Raw genomic sequence first — 12,445 nt, 5'->3', positions numbered from 1 at the left:
ATAAGCTGTATATGTAGCAGGTTAAAACAGCACAAAGACTGAATACACCTTTCTCCCAAATACACTCCCAGCTGAAGCTATTCCAAGATCATGCTTTTTTTTTTTTTTTTTTTCCTCCCCCAGAAGACACAGCTATTAAAACAGTGCTGGTACAGCTGGGACTTCCCCTTGCATTCCACCTTTCCCTCTCAGTTCTAAAAGCTCTTTACTGGCAGGAAGGATAAGGCTGTTGTCCTAACACATTTTGATGACTTTTCTCAAGTGCTTCATTTCATTAACAGGAAAGGAGGTACTAATTTTAAAACGGTGATATAAAACATAGCCAAAAGCTATTTTAAAGCAGTTGTGTCCAACAGCAAAATCAGTCTTTTAATTTGTAGCACTGTTTCTCCTGAAAGGGAACAGATGCCTATGTTTGAGATACAAGCTCTGTGAATACACTTAGTGAAGTTAACGGGATTTTAAATCCACCTCAAAAACAAAATGTTTCAGATCATGAAAGTGTCTAGAAGCTGCACATCAACGTTACTTTAAATGTTAGACACAGACTAGGTTTTATTAAGCATTACACTAGAACTACTTTGGTATAAAAATACTTTATTTTAAAGCTATGAAAGTTATAAAAATATGTAGTTACACCTTCTACTCAGTGTCTGCTATTTTAACATTAGTGATTTGTTTCACCTAACCAATCTGAATTTTATTCGAAAGGTTTACAAGACAATTATTAATTTAAAAAAAAAATGAACAGCGTTACAGGGAGCTGTACTAATTGAGATGTTTTATCAGAATTCATTTAACCTCTAGATTTTTAATGAAGCCAGCAAAAACAACTATTTTCTGATGAAACAGAATTTCTTATTTCTTGAAGCGTTTCTGTGGTTGACCACTTCTTCATTAGTTACCTGCAGCATGGCACCTTCCTGCCAAAGAAAAAAAAAGTGTATCTGAAGATGTTTATCACATATGTCTAAACCAAATTACCAATAGGGGAACTTCAGCCATTTAAAAAAAAAAAAAAGTATAAGCAGTTCACTGGTGTGTCTGGCACAAACGGAACAGGACTTCCATTATTTGAGTCCACGTTCTCTAGTGTGTAGCCTTTCAAAGGCAACAGAACTTGGAAATTGTTTTGTGAGTTTTGCTGATTTTTAATAAAAAATGAGCATATTATGCCATCCTTACTCCGAGTAACTCATTACTTAGTGAAATTTCTTGGAGAAATACACATTCAGTGCAATGAGAGTAAGGCTGATTAAATTTGGCACTAAGGTTTATTAGCTGCAAGAACTATAAAAAATGGTGGAAACCTCATCATTCTAGCCAAATTCCAATTTCAGTAATTACATTACACACTCATAAAAATACCACCTGCAGTTTCATTTGAAGCATTCACTTTCCCTCCTAAAGAACTGCTTATGCAGTTGTTAAAGAATAGCCGACACATTCCTTCACAGAGGCAGATGTATTCAGTGGTGCAATTTTTTTCCTTATATGAAAAAGGTCTAAAGTTACTTGGGAACCTTCAGGATGAAACGTGTTATATACAGTAGGTTACTGCAGACAAGATACACAGCAACATTGTTCATTTTCAACAGCACAGAACTACCTTCACTGCATTACCTTGCAACCACCATAATGCACAGACTCCCAAGAAAAAATAAAATGTTGCAGGATGCAAAAGTAAAGTCGTATGATTTAATTAACTTGTGACCTACCATTTTAACTACCAACACCAGGGATGGAACCCTTGCAAAGCTTTACTAATGGACACTTGCAGGTCTCATTTGTTCAACTGTAGCAGTATACAGTGGCAGCAGTCTATGCTTGTCCAGGATTCATATCATAGCTAGATTCCAGTAGGAAAGAAATATGTTAAGTAGCTGAAATTAATAAGAATTTGTTTGTAAAAAGTTTAATAAATACAAGAAAACAGATTCACAAAGTTCTTTTCAGTTGGTAATTGTTAATTCGTTGCTATGTTAAACTACATACAATAATCACTATACTCAAAAAAATACTTTTCATATAGTATAGTATTAGTTGCTCAATTTTGGAACAATTAAGAAAGGAAAAGTAAATAAGATCTTACCTAAAGAAGTTTAACTGAAGCTTAGAACTACTTTGCTCTACACCCCATAGCCTTCGTTGACATCCTTATACAACTACCGTAGTTAAAGCTTTGCAGAAATACAGCGCAGCTTTTTAAGACTGGCTGAACTTAGTGACGTTCTCAAGAGTTCTCTCGTACTAGACCTGTGTCCCTGGAAGAGTACCTCGCTGGGGATATTTCCTTTCCTTGCCATGGAAGAAGCAGCATCTAAAAGATCTAAAAAGGTGTTTCTCCTTGCAGAGATAACCCTTAAGTTATCTAGATACTTTAAACCTGATCATTTACAGACAACATACTTTTTTTCTGACCAGCATTTAATTTAACATGTACAACAATAGCTTTATATTATTTGTGGGACCTTATACTACCCACTCCTTGCCTTATTTTACAATATTAAAAAAAAAATCTATAATTACACAATATTTCCTTTAGAATTATTTTATTAAATCATAAATGTACAACAGCTTCTTAACTCTACACACGCACTTAAATTTTAAAAGGAAAACGTTATGTCTTATTACACCATGATCCTGGCTAATAGCTTTTCAAAACTTTGAGAAAAATCTTAAAAAAGGTTTCACATGTCACCTGAAACTTACAAATTTAACATTATCAAAGGAATGCTTCTACACTTACAAAGACCACTAGAAAGAAACAACAATTAAAAAGCTAAGAAACTGTCTCAAAGGCATTTTTACAATCCTTCCTCCACAGTAAGGTAATGTTATTAAATAATCCAAATCCATTCACAAAATGGCTCTCTGCATCTGCTCTGGTGTCTTCTGCCATATCACTGCATATTTATGCATGACTGAGATAAGTGTTTCCTTAACATTGTTATTTCGATAACCTGAAGCTGTTCTGTTACCTCTGGGCTCTCATCCTCTCCTATTTATACAGTGAAGCCTGTTTCAACAGAAGTAAAGAGTAAAAAAATAGGTTATGAAATTATTCATCTAACCATTTTTTAAAGGAAAGATAATATGATCCTAAAAAGCTTTTAACTCCTGCAGCTACTCTCAAGAATCACTGCAATATTAGGACTTAAAAACATACTTACCCATGGCAGGCTTGCAGAAACTCAGTAACGGCTCCTCCCTCCATAACCACCACTTCCTCCACTGCCCCCTGGACCATAGTTTCCTGCAATTGCAGAACAGTAAGAAACCAAGTGGTTACATCAGTGCATTTTTTGGGGAAACAAAACACGAAGGGGGGGGAAAAAAAAAAAACACTAATTCAGTGGGCCTTAGCTACATTTCCCTCTTTCACCCGTCTACAAACAAGGTGAACCAAAAGCAGACAACAAGAACCTGGGGGCAGGGGAAGGGTGCCCAGGAAAGCTTTACAGAGAGAGCAAGGGCATTACTAGCCTGTCTGCTGTGSGAGAGGTTCTCTCACCTCCCAGCCTTTCCTCCCACCCACGCCGCGGCAGGGAATGACAGCAGTTCATCCACTGCTTGGTTCCAGGACAGCTCAGATGTATACAATACCTCCACCATATGGTCCCCCCATGTTCCTGCTGCCACCAAAATTTCCACTCTTCATTGGACCATAATTTGAGGGTTGTTGATTGTAGTTTCCAAAGTCGTTGTAGTTTCCACTTCCATAATTGCCTGCATTATCAATATACAAAGGGTAAATGCGTGGATGAACTAAGAACCACAAGAGAGCACTCACAAAGTTACCTCACTACCGGAAATTTAAATAAAGGCAGAACGTGTAGCTATTCAAGCAGCCTAAGAAATAAGCTGCTTTTCCACACTGTGGAAAGCAAAAGCAGCGCTCAGACAACCCCCACTCCCTCCCCCAAAACAGAACATTCTCAAATGACTTGCRCAGATTTACACTGATTTACAATTAAAATACGTGAATATTTCAAGCCAGTAGGTTACCTCCTCCATAGTTGTCATAACCACCTCCATAGCCCCCACCCTGGTTGCCATAGCCAGGTCCTCCTCCACCATATCCTCCTCTTCCTCCTCCATAACCGGGACTACCTCCGAAGTTGCCACCTGTTATAAAACATTCCTTTGAAATAAACTTTTCAAGGTAGAAAGCAACTAAATTCAACAGAGAAACCTCTCCTTAGAAGTATACAAAGGAAAGTAAAAGAGCCAGAGTTTCATAAAGAAATTTCTACAGAATTTTTGAAGGCACAACCCCAACCTCCATTCCAAATGAACTGTTACCAAAATCTACTAACCAGGCGTCTAAACACAGCAGTGAAGAGACAAACTAAAACCTCTTTTTTTCCGAGGGAATGTTAAGAAATTCCGTTCTAGAGAAGAGGGTGGCCATCCAGGATACAATGATACAGTTTCCCATAGAAAGTTTTAACATAAGTCAACTGCATCATTTTTCCTATATGAAACAAAAAGGCTTTACCACTTAAATGTTTTTTATATAACTCGTAAGTAAATGTAAAAGCCTTCCTGATCAAGAAGATAAAAAACAGCAACAACAACAAAACCCACAAGCACAGAAGTAAACTAACCTCCAGGTCCTCCACCATATCCATTATACCCGTCACCAAATCCACGGCCACTTCCATATCCGTCTGTTGGAAGAAATAAGCAAACTCAATTCACCAGCAGCAAACTAACTGAAAGATTTTTCTGCAGCCCCTACCATCCTGAGTTGAGAGACTGCTGATTAAGTCATAAACTCACACATTTAGAGAGAAAAAAAATATTATCATTACTCTAGATTTTATACTTCCTTGCCTTCATGAATCAGCAAGTTTTAATTCTGGACTCAGGAAGCCTTAAGTGACATTCAGAATTTCACTTCTTAGCTTACATGTAATGTAAGCAGCCAAGAGCTCCTCCCATTTTAAAAGCTCCTGAGAACTCCATATAGCTGCAGGAGAGAAATCTCCAAACTCTTTAGCAAATTTCTGACCTTAGTTATTAATATAATCCTGAAAAAAAAAAGTTTGCTAAGTGTCCACATCTTAAATCTGTATACTAAGGGATTTGCTATGTACTTTTTCTTAAAAAACACAAAACAAAACCCTCCAACTACCACATTTATAAGCTACTGCTGTTTAAATTCAAGTTACCTCAAATCAAAAGTGATATAAATAAGAAAAAAAAAAGTTACAAACATGCCTGTCTTACCGGCTCCCCCTCTGAAATTGCTGCCGGGTCCRGGACCGAAGTTGCCACCACCTCCACGCGCATCACCGAAGCCGAAGTTCCCTACAACCATTTCAAATTTCAAGTTGATGGCGAACTAACCAAGCCAAACCCAGAGACACACAAAGCCTTAATCAGCACTTGCACATACCTCCTCTCCCACTCCTAGAATTCTGAACTTCCTGCATTTCCTGCCTGGAGAGGGCTTTCCGTACTTCTGCGTTATGGCCATTGATGGTGTGGTACTTCTGCACTGTAACCAGAGAAGAGAATAACCATTTAATTATCATCTGGGAACAACCAACAGTATTAAGCTTCAAAAATACAGTAACTTCCAAATTAATCCAAACTTTTAATATTATTTAATAATAATAATGAAAAAAGACTACTTAGGGAAAAACAGCAGTCATTTAAATAGTAGCATATGCTCCCACACAATTTGCTAATACTGTGATGTTGCAAATACTCATGCAAAAGAGCAGTCTGAATTAATCTTAAACAACTACCACAACAATAAATATTAATACTATCAAGTGACAGTGAAGCAAAGCCTACTTACATACGATTTTATCCACAGGATCATGGTCATCAAATGTAACAAAGCCAAACCCTCTCTTTTTACCGGACTGTCTGTCAGTAATGATTTCAATAGTATCAATTTTCCCATATTCCTCAAAGTAGTCACGAAGGTGGTGCTCTTCAGTATCCTCTTTAATACCACCAACAAATAACTTCTTCACAGTAACATGAGCACCAGGTTTTCCAGATTCCTGTTAAAAAAAATATCCCCTAGTAACTATGAAAATAAACGATTTCATAAATAAGCATTTTCCCAAGACTACTRGCTGATGATGCATATCCTGGAAACATCTCTTCTGAGTGTGAAGAGGACAGGAGGGGACCCACCTCCCCTTCATGTAATGTTTTAAATATACTGAAGAAAGTACTTAAATGATGTGAAACACTTAAACTGAAGTTCCTTCAACAGATTTAGATAAAAAAGTACCATCAACTGCTTGGAAAGAACTCCAACTTATTTAGTACCATCAAGTAAGCATGATCTTTCTAATTGATACCTAAACATGTCACCTTCCTCCATTTCCCCAAGAGCTGTGAAATCCACATTGCACTCGCAGCAACAGTAAAATTCCTTCAACCACAGTGAACCCACAAACACATATTTTCATCTCTATTCAATATACGAACATTCAATGACTCACTTTCTCTTTTCATCTTATGGGAGAACACATTACATTCCRACTGAATTGGAACGCAGTGAATCGTACTGAAAACACATTAGAAACCTGGGTCTAACCTTATGTAACCCGTAAACTCTCACAGAGATCCACTGATGTGGCAAACTGAGATCTGCTCAAATCTGCTTTCGCCCCTCAGTAACCCAGCTGGAAAGTTTACTGCAGGGTGAACTGCTTCTTTGCGGAACCACGCTATCTGTATTCTGGAAATCAAAAAAATCAAGTATGCCTGCAAATGAACAATCCCATGCAAACTTTGTATGTCACCACTCTACACACTTTATAAATACCCAAAAGACCTTGAACAGACCTCAGATGGGATTAGCAGGAGTTTACTACTTTGAGGTCTAGTAACAGTAATGATTCTCCTTCCACAGCAGACCTTTTATAGAGTTCGTGTGACCAAAACAGAGATCCCTTAAAACAGAGCAGTTTCTTCTCAGCAGTTCCAAAGCTGAACCTACCTCTCTAGCCACAGCTCGCTTCGGCTCAACCACCCTTCCATCAATTGTGTGAGGCCTTGCAGCCATTGCTGCATCAACTTCAGCCATGGAGGAGAATGTCACAAACCCAAAACCCCTTGATCTTTTGCTTGCAGGATCCCTCATTACCTAGAAAAAGCAAATGTATTTAAACCATTTCTACACGTATCACTTTAAGTCTAATACAACAATACTCAAAGAAAATATGTAAAACTTCATTTACATTTTCCTCAATTTCAAAACTTCACCACTTTTAAGTATAGTTATGAAATATGCATTTACCATTTCCAGGTTAAATTCACTGAGCAACTTTTGCAAAAGAGGTAGCAGAGATGCAAGGCATCACAAGTTGTAAAAAGAATATGCACTTCCACCCTCACTGAGGCTGCTTACCCCAGTATTCTCTTTTGACCAAAGGTCACCAATCATACACAGCAGACGAAGAGCAGTCTGTACAATCACCTCCCCATTCACCTCCAGGCAAAGGCATCAAAGTTACTTTTGAACTGCCAAAATAGGCAGTCGAACACAGTCTAAGGGATTTATACAGGAAACAGACTGCATTTCTAACTCCATCAGCAGAGTTTGGAAGGCAAAGCAYGCCCAGGGCTTTTATGAACTTGATGTTAAAAAAGCCTGTAAACTGAAGGAAATTTGACATTCCTCCTCCTCGTCCCCTCATCGCCCCCCCGCATACTGTTCAGGAAACTAATCATTTTACATCTTCTTTACAAATCAGCATGCCCAACTTACCACGCAATCTGTAAGCTTTCCCCATTGTTCGTAGTAGTTTCTCAAGCTTTCTTCTGTTGTTTCAAAGCTTAAACCACCAATGAACAGTTTGCGGAACTGCTCCTTTTCCCTCTATCACAGAAAAGAGGTTTGCATTAGTACATTTTACAGCATCTCCCCACTGCATTATCAGAAACTAGGTAACATTTTCTTGGTCAAAATCTTTCAGTGGGAATTATTTTTCAAAATGGAGTTAGACTCTTTCCTATAATGATGAGCCTAAAATGATYAGGCTCATTGTTCGACTTTGAGAAGTTAAGCAATGTTAGCAATTCTATGATACAGATTTCAAAATGTGCTTTTCCCACCTCCTCCTACAAATACTAAGACTCAATCACATTTAAATGCCCTCAGAAAAAATTACCAAAGCTCTTTATAAGCTTTTTAAAGCTGCACCAAAAAACCCCACAATGCTATAAACTATGAGAACAAAATGTTCTCATAACAGGTAACAGGAATCCATTCATACCGTCTGATTCTATTTCAATTAGCATGTATTTTAAAAAAACATTCTAGATCAATTTGTTGTCCATGAATGCAACAATACTATTTACCCAGGACATTAAAAAAACAAGAAATTTCACAATCTTTGAAGGACTTCATAATCCTGCTCAACTGTCCTGTAAGGCCAAATACAGCTCAAATACTGACTACTTCAGCATTATAATAACTCATTTTAAAAGCGTGAACACCTGCTTGCCACTTGGGTTTCTTTTTTCATCCACTGCACCATTAGCTATAACTAGCAAATACAGTATAACTGCTTATCCACTGTACAGCAGACAAATGGGAAAAAAAAAAGGAATTTGATCTATACACAAAAATGGAGAATAATGCAATTTAGAAAAGCGTTAAGGCAATAATGGTAGATTCCAACATACACTTTCTAGGGTTGTCCAATGAGACATCATCTAGAACCACGTAACAASACATAAAATTATTAGCAGCAGTATAGAACTGCATCATCCTATCGTTGCTGTCTGTAAGAAAAACAGGTCCACAATTGGTCCTACAACTTTTTGTCTCTCCCACACAAAAAAGAAGTRTTTACCATCAACTTCACTGTCACTTAGGAAAAAATATATGGAATCTGTTGTTGGATCTRGCATCTCTTAAAAGCACAAAGGAGTTTTTTTTTCCTTGTGCAGGTGGGTGAAACTTCACACAAAAGAGTTTAAAAAGGGTAAACTTATATTTTCTTTCATAATCTCTTAAATGAAGAGTGGTGCATCAACGTGGATTACTCCGTCACATGTGGCAACTCATCATTTAGGATGAAAGTAACTAGATGAGAAATAATTTTAAGATGTGGGCAAAAAAAAAACGAACAAACAAAAAAAACCCCACATCTGTCCACACTATTTCTGCTCTTCTGCTAGGAAATAAGAAACTACTAGCTTCAGTTTCACAGACCACACACACACATTTCCCTGCATAATCCATCACCACGTCTCTAATAATGCAGCTAGGTTAGAAATATCAGTATCACATGAAAATTTAGTAGGCATACTAATCTTCCTCCTAAGTTTTACATTTACTTATGGAAATAGTAATTGAAATTTTACTTAAATTTAAGCCATTCCAGGATACCATGAGCTCTAAGAGCCAGGCTTAATTACTGAAAGATGAAGATATGTATCCTTCCTTATTAAAAATCATAAAACAAACAAGATATTCTTGAGCTCTTAAGAATTCTCATGCGTTTCATCTCCTGCATACTAGCTGTCATACAGTACATGCCCTACTCAAAGCAGGACATGGCAATGAAAAAAAAGTTATCACTTCTTGAATCAAAACCAATGTGTGAAAACATCATAAACGTGTTGCTCCATTAATCCAGGCAGAGCCTTTGAACATAGCCTATTTTCATTAAAGGTTATTTCACTTTTAAGAGGCTRAAATTCCTGTCTAGAATTAACCTGTGACAAAGATCCAGACAGCTCTGAAAATCTGTAACAGCCCTTACATGTTGAAACTGTAGAACACATGAATCTTGAGCCCGTATAAGAGGCAGCAACAAAAAGTAAAATAAATAAATCAAAGCTTTGAAGGTTTCCAGAACACATTCTACTGCAGAAACAAACTGCAAGATAAAAGTTTGTTTTAAATCTATAAATCTTAAGGTTTAAAATAATTTAAACCTGCCTTCATAGGCTAAAGGCAACACTTCACAAAGGACTGGAAAACATAAAGCCTATACTGAAAAATCTAYCGGACCAAGGAAATCCGTTTTAAGTTGTAATAATTTATGCACAAATACTCCAAGCAGACTGTAGACTTCTGCCGWGTTAAGAACTGCCCTAACAAAAATGAAGGTTAAAGGAGATTTAAAGGAGCTAACTGAGTGGGATCTCTGAGCTGGCACTGCCCGCCAAAAATGGAACTGGTTTACTGGCGAAAAAAAAAAAGAAAAAAAAAAAGTAGCCGTTATTGTTCGCCCCACCCGGCACGGCCCCGCTGGCCCCTAACGCCCCCTACGCGGCCCGCGCTTGCCGCCCTTCCCCCGCGGCGCGGCGGGAGCGGGCGCGCCGCGGCTGCCAGCGCGGCTCCGCCATGTGGCGGAGACCAGGACAACAGCGGCCCCCGCCGCGCGGCCAGCGAGCAAAATGGCGCCCAGGAGCGGCCGCTGCCAGGGAGGCCGACACGGCGGGAAGGAAGGAAGTTCGTAAAGAACCGAGCCCAAATTTTAAAAATAAAATAAACAAACATGCGGGCCCTACGGATAAACGGAAATGAGCCGCTGCAAACCGCTTCCTGCGTGCACCCACACGCGCTCGCGGGCAGGGCTTGCGAGCGATGCCTCCCGCTCCCTTAGGGCCCGGCAGCCCCATGTGCCCTCCCGGCCGCCCCCTGCCCGTCCTAGCTCCGACCCCGAGCGCCTCGCGCGGGAGCGAGTCCCGGCGCCGCCATTTTACCCCTCCCCCTCGCTACCGCCATTAGCGGCAGCGCCACCGCGGCCGGCCGGCGCCTCGCAGGAGGCCAAGGAGAATCCCGGCTCGCCCACTAACCGACCTCGGTAAGGGCGCGCGCCCCCGCTCTCACCCCGCTGCGCCGCCTTAGCGGCGGCTCGGCCCGAGCCTGCGCCAGGAGGCTCTTGAGGAATCCACCGCAGCCGCATTGGCGGCTTCCGCTCCTCGCTGCGCGGCGCACCAGCCGCAGCTTCCAGAACCTTCCTGCCGCTAACGCTTTTCCTCCGGGAAGGCGCCGCGCGGCCGCCCGCGCCGGCTCCAGCGGGGCTCAGCAGCAGCAGCCACAGCCAAGCCAAGCYAAGCTAAGCTAAGCGGGGACGGCTTTGCTCCTGAGCCRCCGCTCCTGGAAAAGCACTCCACTGCATAGCCAAGCACACCACCCTCCCTAAAAGCAGCGTCTGCGCCTTTTTTTTTTCCCCTTTTCACGTACCATATTCTTCATGGTTAAAGTATCCCTGCTCGAGAATACCGCACAACTGCTCAGTAATGGCTGCCTGAACTGTTACGTAATTTGAAATCAGCTCCACGTAGTGCTAGCGCCCTCCTTCTCCAGCCCAGGCTCGCCTCCGATGTTTTGGTCAAAAAAAGCTCGAATCGGCAGGTTAAATATCTCCGAAGGGGCCGCAGTTCTGTACAACGCCCCTATGTGCTTTAATCACGTAATAAAAAGTAATCAACTCCGTTAGTAATGGCCGTCTACGGAATGAGCCGAAGGCACTGCCGTCGTCGAGCTTATCCACTTCGGCAGCCGCCGGAAAAAGCCGAAATGGGACTGGCAGCCCATTCGCCTCGCTTCGGCTGCTTCCGGAACTTGCCGAAGCCCTCCGAAATGGCGCCCGAGCCCGCTCGGCAATTTCCGGAGAGAAAAAGGCGCCGCAGTCCCCGACTCCCCGGTGCGCTCGGCAATTTCCGACSACGGAAGAGGCTTCTCGCATGCGCCCGAGCGGAGCCGAAACGGCCCGAACGCAGTTGGCACCATTTCCACTCCTCCCTTCACCCCCCCCCCCCCCCCCCGCCCTCTCCTCCGGAAACTGCCGAACCGCCCCGCACCCTCAACCTCAAAGCCAGGGGTTATAATTAGGCGACCGCCTCGGGTGTCCCCCTCCCCGCAGCCCCCCCCCGCCCCGCGGCCACCTGCGGTGGCGGCAGGGCCCGGGCAGCAGCGCGGCGCGGTCGCCGCCGTCCGCCCCCTCGCCGCCGAGGTGGCCCCTTCTCCCCCCTCCACCCGCCCGGGCGGGAGGAAGTCGGGACTGCCCAGATTTTGGCGCCGAGACCTCGCCGCGGCCCCACCGCCTGCGACGGGCCGCGGACTTCGCCCATCGGGAAAGCCACGCGCTCCAGGCTCTTTGATTTTTATTTCCCCCGCTCCGTTCTCCTTCCCCGATTCCCTTTCCCCCGTCTCTCTCTCCAGCGGCTGCGCACGCGGCGCCACAAAGGGTGAGTGCCGCCGCCCGCGCAGCAGGGAAATGGCGCTGGGGCTGCTCCTTTCTTCCCGCCCCCTCTTCCCCTCCCCCCCGCGGAGCGGGCCCGCATTTCCCCGCGGCTCCTGGCGCGGGGCGCAGCGCCGCGAGCCGACCCGCAACCCGCTCCCGCACTAATAAAACGCTATTAGCCACCCCCAGAAACGCTTCCTAACGCCCGCTCCCGTCCCTCCGCGCTGCTCGCTCGGGGCCGGGCCAGGCCGCCCGCCGCA

The 12,445-nt window shown here is 42.7% G+C and overlaps 2 protein-coding genes across 5 annotated transcripts in view; one reads left to right on the top strand and one right to left on the bottom strand.

The window, feature by feature from the left end:
- Positions 1-354: 354 nt before the first annotated feature.
- Positions 355-11,515, bottom strand: HNRNPA2B1 (heterogeneous nuclear ribonucleoprotein A2/B1). Of its 3 annotated transcripts, none has more exons than XM_026033375.1 (12): positions 11,183-11,515; positions 7,745-7,855; positions 6,974-7,120; positions 5,813-6,023; positions 5,405-5,506; positions 5,236-5,316; positions 4,611-4,673; positions 4,009-4,128; positions 3,607-3,729; positions 3,174-3,256; positions 1,719-1,849; positions 355-923 (listed from the first exon to the last, which is right to left on the bottom strand). In XM_026033375.1, the coding sequence occupies exons 1-10, from the start codon at positions 11,192-11,194 to the stop codon at positions 3,195-3,197; spliced, it is 1,032 nt and encodes a 343-aa protein (XP_025889160.1). In that variant the 5' UTR covers positions 11,195-11,515; the 3' UTR covers positions 355-923; positions 1,719-1,849; positions 3,174-3,194. The 3 variants fall into 3 exon arrangements, with proteins under 3 accessions (XP_025889160.1, XP_025889158.1, XP_025889159.1); XM_026033373.1 differs by having other exon boundaries at positions 643-923; positions 1,719-3,019; positions 5,227-5,316; XM_026033374.1 differs by having other exon boundaries at positions 644-923; positions 1,719-3,019.
- Positions 11,516-12,170: 655 nt separating this feature from the next.
- Positions 12,171-12,445, top strand: part of CBX3 (chromobox 3) — a 13,027-nt gene continuing 12,752 nt past the window's right edge. For both annotated transcript variants that reach the window (XM_026033377.1, XM_026033376.1), the window contains exon 1: positions 12,171-12,189. The gene's annotated coding sequence lies outside the window, so the exon portion shown is untranslated. The remainder of the gene's footprint in view (positions 12,190-12,445) is intronic.

Source organism: Nothoprocta perdicaria, unplaced genomic scaffold, assembly GCF_003342845.1.
Source record: "Nothoprocta perdicaria isolate Ctin4 unplaced genomic scaffold, notPer1 scaffold_128, whole genome shotgun sequence".
NCBI classification, from domain to species: domain Eukaryota; kingdom Metazoa; phylum Chordata; class Aves; order Tinamiformes; family Tinamidae; genus Nothoprocta; species Nothoprocta perdicaria.
The sequence above is the reverse complement of the archived record's forward strand: the minus strand, read 5'-3'. Positions and strand labels throughout refer to the sequence as shown.